We start from the raw sequence: 14,640 nt of genomic DNA on the forward strand, positions 1-14,640 counted from the left end.
GAAGAACAACAGTTACGAGAGGGTAACTGTTTTTTGTACCTGCATGTGTGCTTGTCTGCTTGCATAAAGGAGAATCTCACTAAGGACCATCCTAGTGACCAAATTATAAACAACCACTTTAAAGTATTCACATGGTTTCCAGTACAGTTTAGTTCAACCTAAAAACTAACCTCTACTGAACCATATATTTCTGATTACTTAAAAGATTATACTAAATATTGGCTTTGTTACCTTGGTTTTTGGATCCTATTATACCAGTTGACAGCTATATTGTTTATGGGCACACTGTGCTTTTGGGTGTGTTCTACTCGAGCTCCATAGCAAACATTTTGACAGGTTTCAGAGTAGCAGCCGTGTTAGTCTGTATCCGCAAAAAGAACAGGAGTACTTGTGGCACCTTAGAGACTAACAAATTTATTAGAGCATAAGCTTTCATGTACTACAGCCCAATTATGCATCCGAAGAAGTGGGCTGTAGTCCACAAAAGCTTATGTTCTAATAAATTTGTTAGTCTCTAAGGTGCCACAAGTACTCCTGTTCTTATATCAAACATTGATTTTCATGTACAATACCCAAGAGAGTATGCTTCTCATTTTTTAAAATGAGAAGCGACAAGCAAGTTATTACTATAGAAAATGTGAATTCAAATTGAACTTTTTTTTGACGCTTAGAAGCATTTATTTTAAACTGCTTTTTCTAAAAGCCTCTTAGAGCATATTCTGGATACTTAACAAAAAAGAAAAGAAAAGATTGGTAAAGTGGCATGGTTATTAATTTTTGTAACATAGTACCCCAAAGTGTGTTTGGTATTTTGCAGCAAGACAGGTTCCTACTCCCAAAGTGATTACAATTTAAGTAGACTGTGTTAATTGATGCTCCCTCTTTTTTCTAATTATGTTTTTCAGGCTATATTTTCAGTTTCATTAGCATTTCATGGGGTCCAGCAAAACTACGACTGTTAGTTCTTCAGACTGTCATTGGATGTGTATGCGCAGTGCCTAACTCTCTGGGGCCCTGATTCTGATTGGGGCCTCTCGGGGCTATTGTAATATAAATATGAAATAGTATTAATAACACCACTGTTTTGTGAAATGTTCTTAACCGGTGTATTTTCAGGTGCTTAAAGTTCCTGGGCTGCAGGCATCCTACTCTGGTGCTTCCACTGGTCCCAGAGCTGCTGAGTACTCATCCGTTCTTTGACACCCCAGAACCTGACATGGACGACCCAGCCTGTATCCTGTTTTTCTTTTTTCCTGTCTGACAACAAGTCCTTGCTGACTTGGTAGAATAATTACACGTATTTTTCTAATAATCAGATCATTCTACTGCTTCAGATGTAAACTCTTACAGCTATTTCAGTATGCAGTGTTGGTGTAGCCATGCTGGTCCCAGGGTATTAGAGAGACAAGGTGGGTGATGATAATATCTTTTATTGGAGCAACTTCTGTTGGTGGGAGACACAAGCTTTCGGGTTAGTTAGTGTCCCAGACCTGAAGAAGCTGTGTGTAAGCTGGAAAGCGTCTCTCTCTCTCTCTCTCACCAACAGAAGTTGGTCTGATAAAAGATATTATTTCAGTGTCCGTTGTTCTACTCTGTTTTATTATCCATCCAATGGTGGGATCAGGTTTTGGAATAACTATGTTGCCTAGTTCAAATGCCAGCAGGATCAAATTAGTCCTTTATCCCTCTGAGGTGAATAAACTAGGTACCTTGCAATTTGTTGTGTGTGTGTCTGACAGATAAGTCCTTTAAAGATCAAAGTCTGCATGAACCTTAAAGATCCGTTAGCCCTTTCAGTGAGCGGAGGGTTTGCCATGGAGCGTTTAACTAAAACTTCCCCTTCTTCCACTGTTCTGCAGTTCTGGTTGACTTCTGTCTTTCACTCCAGAAGTGGCTAAATTATAGTGGAAATATAAGTTTATAGTTTGTGGGGCACTTTGGTTTCTCTCCTAAATCTTGAATAAGTTAATGTTTGCACTGGGACATCTAAAGCACTGTATGTGCTAAGTGTTATCGTCATAATCATCATCATCGTTGGCAAAGGAAGATGCTATAGAAATTTAAAATTATATTTTTCTTCTGTTCATTCTCCTCACTGCTCATCTCTGTAATCGTGCACACACAATTTTGTTCAAAATGCCTGAGAACAGTTACACTGGAACTACTCTCTCCCCTCTCTGCTTCTGTGAAGTATAGTTTCTGTCTCGTGTACCACCCACCAGAGCTTCCTGTGCAAATATAACTAGAATAAACCCTTTTAGGAATTGAAGAGAATCTGAATTGAATGCAAGGAGGGGTTTACACCTAACCAGATGGCTAATGCAATTAATTGAATACATTTGTCCTTTTGAGTAAAGGCTTGGAGAAAGTTGGGTAAAGAGGACTCTATTTGAGTTAAATTGTTTCTCTTACTCCAGTCCAAAATATGTTAGTTTACAAAATCTTCTTCACATTACTTCCTAACTATAACTGGTTGATGCTGGTGGTGTCCTTGCACCAGTCTGTCAGTGGAGCATACTGTAACGTAGTACACCTCTACCCTGATATAACGCTGTTCTCGGGAGCCAAAAAATCTTACCACGTTATAGGTGAAACCACGTTATACTGAACTTGATTTGATCCGCTGGAGTGCGCAGCGCCCCCCCCCGGAGCACTGCTTTACCGTGTTATATCCAAATTCATGTTATATCGGGTCGCGTTATATCGGGGTAGAGGTGTACCTAGTATCTAGGCAGAGAGCTGTTTTGATTTTTTGCTCCGCATTCTTCTCCTGTTGTACAGAACTTTATAAATAATCTCCAGCAAAGGAAGTGTCCAATGTTTCGTTAACTCGCTACCCAGGAGGAATCTGAAAATGACCATTTTTTCCTTAACATCCCACTTCAATAGATATTGCTGTTCTGGTTCTCATTTTTAATGCTGCTAAAACTTGCCCAACAATGCCAGCGCTGTTCTCGGATCATACTTTCAGACACTACGCCTATCTTCGTGACAGTCTCTCTCATCTTGTCCCTCCATTGAGAGTAAGTTGTTTTTGGGGTAACCAATCATTCTCTCAGTCGCTGTGAATATTTAGAGAGAACATTGTTCACTTGCCACTGGTGTAACTTTTTGTTTTCAGAAGACTGGTTTTCCCTCAGGGGGGTGAATGCTTCTGTATTTGTGAAGCGTGTGTATGAAATATTAACTCATTACAGTGTGGATTTTGTAATATTTTGGGGTGTCTGAGAGAATAATCAACTTATTTTTCCATATAAAAGAGATGAGTATAATCTAGAGGATAGAAAAGGTGACTAGGAGGCAGGACTCCTGAGTTCTTTTCACTGCTCTGCAGCACCTGGGTGAAATTCACCCCTTGGCAGAGGACCTGCAACAAGGCCCCTGCTTGACATCAGTTCCACTTAAGCCCTGTACTTACGGGTAGGATTGCCCCGTCAAGCTGTATGCCCACATACCCCATTGGCCTAGTGTGCCCCCTCTACATGGGGGAGAATTGCACCGTGTGTGATCTTGGCAAAGACGCTTTAACTGCACTGTGCGTCACTATCCCTGTTTTGTAGATGGGGATGCCACCTTCTCAGGGGTTGAAGTTTAATGGTAGAGTGCATTGAGATCCTTGGATGGGGCGAGGTCTCTAGAACTGCAAAGTGTTTGTATAATGAAGATGTGAAACTGAAGGTGTTGATGCAAATTCTGAACTAGAAAAGTATGTTGTAGTTCCCACTTTGTAGAATTCTTGTTTAAATGGTGACACACAAAATTGTGACCAAGTGAATTTTGTCATCTGGATTTAGCTTTTTTGTTTTTGTTTGTTGTTTTCCTTTTTGCTCAGTTGCCAGGTAGAAAACTAGTATCCTCCCCTGTTTCCCCCAGTGTTACCCCTCATGAAGATCCTTCCCAGCAGTTCCTGCAGCAGAGTCTTGAGAGAGTTTACAACCTTCAGCACCTAGATCCACAGAGCACACAGGAGCTGCTTGAATTCACCATTCGGTAAGGCTGTGTACTTTTAAGTGTTTTGAGATCTAGTGGTGAAAATAAGAGCTGCTTATTATTATTATTATTATTATTAATCATTGTCAGGAGAATTGTTCTAATTCCCAGCTTTCTGAAATGTCTACTGTGGTTCTAGATGTTGCCTGATTTCCCAGTTTGGGCTCTTAGACTGAACCTTCTGAAGAGAATGTAGTGAACAAGATTAGGCCCATGTGAAGTGAAATGGGTGGTCCCAGACCTGTTTCTGTTCAGTTGCAGTTGACACCTGTGACAGTCTCAATAGGGGCCATAGCTTTAACAGGCATGTAGAGAGAACTACCATCTTGTATTTAGAGAGGAGGTCCTTCCAGGACAGGATAACGTTGGGGAAACTTGCACTTCACAGAACAGGAGCAGCACAGACAGGCAGGGCTGGATTAATGCAGGGGCTTTAGGGGCTGCAGCCCAGGGTCTCCGGCTATGGGGGGCCTCACAGGCCCACGGGCCAGATGCCACGGGCTGGATGAAAAGAAGCAGCGGGCCACGTGCCTCCGTGCCACTGGACACCAGTCCCCGAGTCTCAGCGCCCCCCCGGGCTGGAGCTGCAAGCACCGGCTCACCGATGTGCCCCTGCGGCCCCTAGGTGAGGGGTGTTCAGGGAATCTCTGCGCGCTGCCCCTAGCACCATCTGTGCAGCTCCCTTTGGCTAGGTACCGCAGCCAGTGGGAGCTGCGGGGGCGGTGCTTGCAGGCACGGGCAGTGTGCATCGTGCAGAACGGCCTGGCCTCTCTGCCTAGAGGCTGGACATGCCAGTCACCTCAGGGAGCAGAGCAGCACGGAGCCAGGGCAGGCAGGAATCCTGCCTTAGCCTTGCTGCACTGCTGACCAGGAGCCACCCGAGATAAGCATCTCCTAGCAGGAGCGTGCACCCCGCACCCCCCTCCTGCACTCCCACCCCAGCCCAGAGCCCCCTCCTGCACCACAACCCCCTGTCCCAGCCCTGAGGCCCCTCCTGCCCCCAAATTCCCACCTAGAGCCTGCACCCTGAACCTCCTACTGCACCCTAACCCCCTGTCCCAGCCCTGGCCCCAACCCAGAGGGCCCCCCCCGCCCAGCTGGAGCTGCATCCCTCCCGCACCCCAGCCCTGAGCCCACTCCCCCACTCCAAACCCCCAGGGGCCCCTCAAAATCTAATAGCCCCAGGCCCACAGGAGAGTTAATCTGGCTCTGCAGGCAGGGGATAAATAGGACTTTCGTCTCTAGGACGGTCAATAATATCCATGGGTTCTCTGCTCGGTGGCCCACTCTGGATCACTCATTTTGACCCTGTGACCTGCACACCTGTTCCCTTTTGTTCAATTTTTGTCCCCTGTACTCCATTGATTTCTGAGTTCTGTGACCCTTCGCTCACTGGAGGGTATAGATTTCCACTGTTTGGTGGGTTCTGCCCCCCAGTCCCAATCGTCAAATAGTCTGGTCCTTTTCACCCATACTAAATTCACAGGAGAGATTTTCCCCCAAATAGGCAACGTTATTATGCACCACAGTCTGCTTTGTATAGATAAGGATTCAGTATGGCTTTTAAATGAAGGTTTTGTGCTGCCTTTTCCATTTCCAATTCATCTACTGATTGATTTGCATGAACAAGAGACTTGGAAAGAATTTTTTCCTGTGTGCCTTGTCTCCTGGACAGGAAAAGGATCCTTAGTTGAGTGGCAGGAAAGTACTGGACAATGCAATGAAAAAGATCTCAAATGTGGATGCAGCATTCCATACAGGTTTATTTTCTCTCCCAACTTATCTTTGCTGTACTTGTAGCCATAAATCATCTTTACAGCTACTCACTGTAAGGAATCAACTATGTGGTATTCATTCTTTAAAACATGAGTGTGAAAGGTGGATGATGCGTTTCTGGTCCCCAGCTGTTCAGAAACTACTGCACACAGAATAAAAATGGTCTTGGGAATGTTTTAGGAACTAAATGTTGTGGCTGTATGCAGGTGATTTCTTAGCAGAACATCTGAAATCTCTGAAGCACAAAACAGCTATGGAAAGCTCATAGGAGCTGTGAATGCTTCCCTAAGCTGGCGACAAGACGCACTTCTGGTGTGTGTATGTGGCAGAGGGCCACATGTGCAGCTTGTGCAAAGAGACAGCTTAATCGGGAGACAGCATAGCTGTGCATTGGGAATTCATGTAAATTATCTCCATATCTACCTTCCTTCTGCGACTACAGGCAGTACTGCAGAACAAGGACTGTACTAAAATCCTTGCCCTTTGGCTTTTTTGGGAGGCAGGGAGGGACTTCTGTGCTTTTTAAAATATATTGAAACAAATTTTGGGGGTGGACAAGATGCTGCTACCTTGACTGTTGGGTGGGGAGGGGTAGAAAGAGTTCCTAGCAGTAGGCTTCCTCCTTTCTTGTAATTACTGGTAGCTGGGGAAGCAATTTTCCTTTCAGTCCAGTGAGGTGGTATTCCCTAGTGCTTAGAGCACATGACTGAGAGTGGAGGTATAACAGGTTTTTGAGCCAGTCACTTAACATCTCTGATATCTTTGCCTCAGTTTCTCTATCTGTACAGTGGGGATCATGCTTGCCTTGCAAGGGTGTGGAGGCTTAATAATGTTTATACAGAAATAAGTATGGAATTGTCAACCACAGAAGCTTTGAAGATGGTTTTCTAGTTATTTGGCTGATTATTAGCCAGGGAAGAGCTCCCTCCCCTCCCATTAGGATGTTGGGGACAAATTGAGCGTGACATGATGACTGGACAGTAAGGAGTCTGCAGTTCTTCTCCCTTTACCCCTCCCTTCCCAAGGAGAAGGGTAAACTTGACTGGCTGTGTAAACCCCAAATTGGCTTTCTTGCAGTTGCATCTAAGGAAGAAGGTGCCCCTCTGATTAGGAAGTAGCTTCTCTGGGTACAAAGATCGGGATTCTTTCAGACCCTTTGCACAGACATACCTACAGCAGGGGGATGCAAGAAACCAACACAATGATTTAAAAAACAACTGGAAAGACTAAATTACAAAGCAAAATGCAGAATGAAAAATTAGAAGGCGGACTCTGTATTTTGTATCTCTGATTTCTACAGAACTGAAGATAAGATTTCTTTTTTTAATAGAAACCCAGATTTTGTTTAAAATTCCACACAAACTGGAGTAGTAAAACTCTGCATATTCAGTTAGGGTTTGTTTACACAAACATTTAATTCACAGCAAGCTGGGGTGTGAATCTGCCACACACTAAGTGTCTCTGAGGATCCTGCTGACGCGCTGTAAAAGTTCATTAATGTGCTTTGATCTATCCCACTTTGAAACAAGAGTAGATTAAAGTGCACTAATGAACTGTTATGCACATTAGCAGTGTCCACGCTGACATTTAGTGCATGGTAGGCTTGTATGGGGTAAATTTACACCCCAGTTTACCTAAACAAAATGTGTTGTAGATGTGCCCTTAGTTTGCCCTGTCAGCATAATCTAGGCATGGGTGTGACTGATTGCTCTACTGGTATTTGAGCAATTACCTATTGTGTGTTGCATTAAGTAACCGGCTCTTGTAAACTCTACATCAGCCAGGGGTAGGCAACTTATGGCACGTGTGCCAAAGGTGGCACGCGAGCTGATTTTCAGTGGCACTCACACTGCCCGGGTCCTGGCCACCGGTCTGGGGCGCTCTGCATTTTAATTTAATTTTAAATTAAACTTCTTAAACATTTTAAAAACCTTATTTACTTTACATACAACAATCGTTTAGTTATATAATATAGACTTAGAGAGAGAGACCTTCTAAAAATGTTAAAATGTATTACTGGCACGCAAAACCTTAAATTAGAGTGAATAAATGAAGACTCAACACACCACTTCTGAAAGGTTGTCGACCCCAGCATCAGACTTACAAAATAAGAAATGCAGCTGTGTTCCAAATATAATTGGCTATATGAATCCAGTATGTTCTAAGCTATCCCTTCTAGCTAGCATCAGAAGAAAGATTTCCCAGCAGTTTAATACAAGTTGGTTGGTTGCTGCTCTACAAACATCTGGAGTGTTTGCGTTAAATCTGGAGCCACCCTGCTGTATGGTTCCCATAGGGATGCAGAGTAATGCAGGATGACAGATTAACTGCTGCTCATGTCAGTCTACAAGAAGGGGAGAGAAGCTAACAGGTCCCCAGGTGCAGGCTGCTCTGCCGTGCATGTTTTGCTGCTGTTAATTGGGGTGGTTATAGGGGTGGGCAGAGGTAAAATACAGAATTAGGTAACTTCGGCCTTGCCACTGCTGCAGGATTTGGAATGTGTTAAAATTGACATTTTTACAGTGCTTTATGGTGGTGTTTTAAGGTATCTGAATTTTGCATTTTCTCTTATTTTCTCCAGTGACCTTCAGAGGCTTGGAGAACTTCAGTCAGAACTGGCAGGGGTGGCAGACTTCTCCGCAACTTACCTTCGGTGTCAGCTGCTCCTCATCAAGGTTAGGCTTCATCTGTGTTTCTAGGGCCTAGAATCATGTTGTAATTGGCTGTGTGTGTTTGCCAGCGCAGTGCTTACCATATTTCATGTGTGCTAGTGAGTCTAACCACTTATGAAGTCTGCTTTAGGAAAAGTGATTTATGTGAAATCATGGATCCAGTGGTGCTCTGAGCACAGGACTGGAAGTAAAGGGCTCTTGAGGTTTGTAGCCTGATTCTGTAATGGTTGCCAGTGGGGCTCATTTAATGAGAGGAGTGTACTAAGGTTCTTGCCCCAGAATCAGATACAACAGAATCAAAATTGACAAGTTCAGTATCTTATAGGGAACTCTGGGGTGTATGGCCAGGGCACTCACACACACAGCAAAACACAACCGTAACCATCTTTATTAATACAGTTACTAGAGAAGGGAAAGCCCCAAAGCAATAGCGTTAATAGAGTATTAGAGAGATCTTAAATGTTATCTCTTGTATAGCATATGTTCACAGGCTTATATATGCATACCACCAGATCGCCAAGAAAGTGGTAAGAGACAAAGGACCAGCCCTGTTTCTGGCATGCCAAATGGGGTCCGATGGACTGGATCCCTAATGCTTGAAGATAGGTGATAGATTATAGCACTAAAATATTGAAGGGTGGAGGGCTAGCTTCCTCTTCATGTGGGTTCTTGCTTATATAGAGCCAGGGATGCAGCATGAATATTCATAGAAGTACCAAGTCTCCTCTGTCTATATCCAACTTCCTCACCCTCATAATAGTGGGGTTCCTTACCTGGTAGGCTAGCATATTAATCCCTATATGCTCATTACCTTATTGCTAAAGCAAGTTTGTGGTTAAATATCTACCAACGATCCTATCCTAAAATATCCAAGCTTAGTATCAGTTCCGTATTCCTACGGTTGCCTCATCTTATTTTATGCCAGTTTTTCTCTTAAGCAAGCTAGTTCCCCAAAATCTAGGGTGACTGTTGGGCCACTTTATCTATGCAAAAGGTCAGAGGCCTATGCTTCATTTATGCTAATTTGCTTAAGCCAGTGTTTTACAATATGCAGGCCTGCAGGTTCCTTGAGTTGCTGCTAGGTAAAATCAAGGCTAAGCTGGCGCTAAGGGCTACAGTTTTTAGCCCAGCTCTGACACTGCTTCCCCTCTGTGCCTTTGGGCAAATCAATTAGACCTTGTTTATACTGTGATTTCAGCCACCGATGTGGCTCCACTGATCTAAACCATGCACCAGGGGAAACTTTGTCTACACAAGGGGTTTGCACAGTGCAGCTACACTGGCTTGAAATTCCAGTGGAGACAAGATCACTGACCCTTTGTTGACGATGGGCTTTGGTAATGGTTCTAGCAGAACTGGTGGTGAAAGTGGTTTGCCTGCCGATGGAACAAAACTATTTTCAGTACTATGCAGAGAAGATTCCTAAGACTTGGAGCAGAGTCTTCGTTGTGCTCTCTGTTATCATATTGGAAACAGTCCCAATAGCAGGTAAACTGTTTTCATCCACTAGGACAACCGTTGTCAGCAGAAGGTCAGTTTCTTAGCATAGAGCAGAACTTAAATTCTCTGCCTCATTTCTTCATCTATAAAACAGGAATAATACAGTAACTCCTCACTTAACGTTGTCCTGGTTAACATTGTTTCATTGTTACCTTGCTGATCAATTAGAGAACATGCTCGTTTAAAGTTGCGCAATGCTCCCTTATAACTTTGTTTGGCAGCCGCTTGCTTTGTCCACTGCTTGCAGGAAGAGCAGCCCGTTGGAGCTGGTGATGGGGGCTTGGAACCAGGGTGGACCGGCAGCCCCCTTAAGTTCCCTGTGTGGTAGCCGCCCAGCAGGCTATCAATTGCCAGGCAGTTCAGGTGTCCCTCCCCCCACTGCTGTGTGCTGCTCCTACCCTCTGCCTTGGAGCTGCTCCCAGGAGCCTCCTGCTTGCTGTGTAGAGGGGTGTGGGGAGAGGGGTGCTAATGGCAGGGTGTCCCCCTTCCCCTGCCTCCCTGCTCCTGTACCCCATTTCCACAGTGTGTGTGTGGGGGGGACACGACAGAGCTCAGGACGGAGTGAGCTTGCTGGCAGCAGCTGCTGTCTCAACTTGCTGATCTACTTAAAAAGGCAGTGTACTTAGAGTGGTGTCAGCGTACTTAAAGGGGCAATGCGCATCTCTCTCTCACATGGTGTGTGTGTGTCTCTCTGCCATGTTGTGTCTCCTCCCTCCATTCATGCTAGTTAATCATTTAGCAGCAAGGCATTCCCTGAGAAATATCCCAGACTCAACTACCTCAACCAAGCTTCACAATCGTCATTGCTGTGTACAGTATTAAATTGTTTGTTTAAAACTTATATTGTGTGTGATATATTAAAAATATAGTCTTTTGTCTGGCGAAAAAAATTTCCCTGGAACCTAACCCCTCCTATTTACATTAAATCTTATGGGGAAATTGGATTCACTTAACATTGTTTCGCTTAAAGTAGCATTTTTCAGGAACAGAACTACAGCATTAAGCGAGGAGTTATTGTACTTACCTAGATTCCAGGGATCTTGTGAAGATTAATTTAATGTGTGTACATGCTTTGAATATCTACTATAAAAGTGCAAAGCATGAATGATTTGCAAATGATTCCCTTCTAAAAAAATAACCGTATTGCCTAGTAAAATAGAGGATGGTTATAAAAATGGGGAAAAAATCATTCTTTGCTCTGTGTGAATTTGCCATTTGGCTTCTCTCAATGTTAGGCCAGGCAAATCTTCAAGTAAATTTGCAACCCAAAGAAAGTATTACATATAAGCAGATACAACTCAATGCACTAGTCAATAGCTGCGACAGCAGCTTTTTGCAGAAGCAGTATGTGCTGCCCATGCAGAGAATCAGGGCTTGGGAGTTACCTTGACAGTCCCTCTCCTGCAGGGGGGTGATTGACGTGAACCTATTTACATTGGAGAAGGGGATATGCTACCGTGACCCCCTGGCAAAAATAAGTTCTTTTTTGTAGGAGGTGGGTAGATTCTACTTGAAGGTTGGCTCAGGTGAGGGAAAAGGCAGCGATCTTTCTAAACTACTCATGATTTCATAAAACCTGGAAAGACCATACAATTTAAAATCTTAAACAGATTGGAAAGTGAGACCCCTCCAGTGCCACGTCAGCCCCTTTCATTAGGAAATTAACACTCCACTAAAGTATTTTCTGTGACAGAACAGAAGCACTTAGGAGCAAATCCTGCCCCTTCCCAACCTCTCTGGGATCAAGGGGGTCTCAGACGTAGAACTAAAGCTGTTCCCTTGTGCATGGGGCTGGTGGGCCAGGATTTTAAGAGCTGGTGCAGATAGTGAACACCCTGCATGTTCTGAACCTTGGCTCCCGGGGTGTTGCTGTGCAGTCAGATGGAAGGGAAGATTGGGTGGGAGAGGTGGACAGTGTAGGGGGTGGAGCATGGCAGTGGATCTCCCTTGCTGATTCTGTCACAAATCATCAGAAAACAATAGATACTTTGGTACCAGTGTCAGCAGCTGTGATTATCCAGTAGTCTTAGTAACTCACTAAATCTTCTCCATTGTTGTTTGGTGGGGATGGAACTGCCTACAGAGGTGTCCTAGAATATTAGTGGGTCCATGAGCTTCTGAGAACAGGCTGTTATGCTTGCCTGAAACCTGATGAGTTCCTGATCTCGGTCTGAGAAAGTGGTGATCATCCAGGATAGGGGAGTGTTTCTTGTTTTCCCAATATCCATATCCTGTACCTTTTGAAGAATACTTTATACTAAAGCTATTCTGGCAAGTAGCTAATAAATTCATACTTGGAGTATAGCTTTTACATGTGAAACCTATGGTGGAGATAAGGGGTATTTGTTTACTTTATTTTATGGAGTTTTCAGATTCCTCCATTTTCTATTTTGCTCATATTTTTAAAGGCACCCCTGCATCAGGCCGACACATTCTCCAGGAATGAAGAAACTGTGAGTGCTGCCTTTTGAGCAGCAAGGAGGGGTTGTCTGGGAGACAAAAAAAATCACTCCCTCTTCCTGTGTTGTTCCCAAGCCCTGTTAGCACAAGAATATAACTTCATTTTCACTCTTAAATTATCGTGTTGGACATTTATCAATATTCCATGGGTTTCTTTTGTAGGCCCTCCAGGAAAAACTGTGGAATGTGGCAGCTCCTCTCTACCTGAAACAGAATGCTTTGGCATCAGCTGCTGCAAAACAGGTGAGATTGTAGGAGCCATGTCTTCATGAGGACAAGTCCTCTGGGCAAAGACCTTCCCTATATGCCTCTTACTATTTAAGTAAAATAGACTATTTTAGTAATCTTGGATTCCAAAAGCAACATGAATTGTGTGTGAGGTGTGGGATGAATGCTAGGCTGACTTGTATGTAACTCCACATGTACTGAAGACATTCAGAATTGCGTGGATGCTGTGGGGTGGTGTGTGTGTGTGTGTGTTTAAGAAAACTAGACACTCTCAGGTTTCAGAGTAGCAGCCGTGTTAGTCTGTATCCGCAAAAAGAAGAACAGGAGTACTTGTGGCACCTTAGAGACTAACAAATTTATTAGAGCATGCTCTAATAAATTTGTTAGTCTCTAAGGTGCCACAAGTACTCCTGTTCTTCTTTTTACACACACTCAGATAATTGGGTGACTCTAAATTATGAGTCAACCATCTGATTGAAGATATTATGATTATGTAGAACTCCACATTCAACATATTTAAATGCCTGTAGGAAACTAAAAGCTCTCTGCGTGTCGTCTTCAGAGGAAGATCTACCTAGGCTGATTTTGTTGCAGTTGAGTCTGAGTCTGACTAGTCTGACGGTCGCTCACAAGATCAGCTGTGCTAAAGTCACCATAGAATCATAGAAATGTAGGGCTGGAAGGGACCTTGAGAGGTCCTCAAGGCCCGCCCGCCCCCCTTGCCTTAGGCATGACCAAATAAACCTAGACCATCCCTGACAGGTGTTTGTCTAACCTGTTCCTAAAAAGCTCCAAGGACAGGGATTCCACAACCTCTCTTGGAAGCCTATTCCAGTGCTTAACTTCCCTTACAGTTAGAAAGATTTTCCTAATACTTATCTTAAATTTTCCTTGCTGCGGATTAGGCCAATTACTATTTTTCCTACCTTCCGTGGACATGGAGAACAATTGATCACTGTCCTTTTTGTAACAGCCTTTAACATATTTGAAGACTGTTATCAGGTCCTCCCTCAGTCTGTTTACAAGACTAAACATGAGCAGATTTTTTTTAACCATTCCTCTTAGGTCAGGTTTTTTTAAACCTTTTATCATTTTTGTTGCTCTCCTCTGGACTTTCTCCAGTTTGTCCACATCTTTCCTGAAGTGTGGTGCCCAGAACTGGACACAGCACTCCAGCTGAGGCCTCACCAGTGCCAAATAGAGCAACATAATTACAAAGGCCAATGTCATTCTGGGGTGTATTAACAGGAGTGTTTTACATACAACAGTCCTGTTAATACACCCCAGAATGACATTAGCCTTTTTCGCAACTGCATCACATTGTTAACTCGTATTGAGTTTGTGATCCACTATAACCCCAAGATCTTTCAGCAGTACTACCACCTAGCCAGTTAGTCCCCATTTTGTAATTGTGTATTTGAGTTTTTTCTTCATATGTGAAGTACTTTGCACTTACCTTTATTGAATTTCATCTTGTTGATTTCAGACCAATTCTCCAATTTGTCAAGGTCATTTTGAATTCTAATCCTGTCCTCCAAAGTGCTTGCAACTCCTCCCCATTTGTTGTTATCCACGCATTTTATAGGTTTCAGAGTAGCAGCCGTGTTAATCTGTATCCTCAAAAAGAACAGGAGTACTTGTGGCACCTTAGAGACTAACAAATTTATTACAGCATAAGCTTTCGTGGGCTACTGCCCACTTCTTCGGATGCATATAGAGTGGAACATATATTGAGGAGATATATATATATATCACATACAGAGAGCATGAACAGGTGGGAGTTGTCTTACCAACTCTGAGAGGCCAATTAAGTAAGAGGAAAAAATTGTATAAGCATACTCCATTTTCTAAGTCATTAATGAAAACATTGAATAGTTCCACACCCATGACTGACCCCTGCTGGACGCCATTAGATACGTCCTCCCAGTTTGACAGTAAATCATTATTAATTACTCTTTGAGTACAGTTTTTCAACCAGTTATGCACCCATTTTATAGTAATTTTATCTAGATCA

General features: G+C 43.5%; 1 protein-coding gene across 4 annotated transcripts in view; it reads left to right on the plus strand.

Annotated features, from left to right (window-relative positions):
- The window catches only part of INTS4 (integrator complex subunit 4), a 53,926-nt gene that overhangs the window by 25,907 nt on the left and 13,379 nt on the right, over positions 1–14,640 (plus strand). For all 4 annotated transcript variants that reach the window (XM_054015788.1, XM_054015789.1, XM_054015790.1 and 1 more), the window contains 5 exons: positions 1,117–1,232; positions 2,890–3,023; positions 3,833–3,990; positions 8,348–8,441; positions 12,561–12,641. In XM_054015788.1, coding sequence (XP_053871763.1) covers positions 1,117–1,232; positions 2,890–3,023; positions 3,833–3,990; positions 8,348–8,441; positions 12,561–12,641 — 583 coding nt within the window. The remainder of the gene's footprint in view (positions 1–1,116; positions 1,233–2,889; positions 3,024–3,832; positions 3,991–8,347; positions 8,442–12,560; positions 12,642–14,640) is intronic.

This window comes from Malaclemys terrapin, chromosome 1 (genome assembly GCF_027887155.1).
Source record: "Malaclemys terrapin pileata isolate rMalTer1 chromosome 1, rMalTer1.hap1, whole genome shotgun sequence".
NCBI classification, from domain to species: Eukaryota; Metazoa; Chordata; order Testudines; family Emydidae; genus Malaclemys; species Malaclemys terrapin.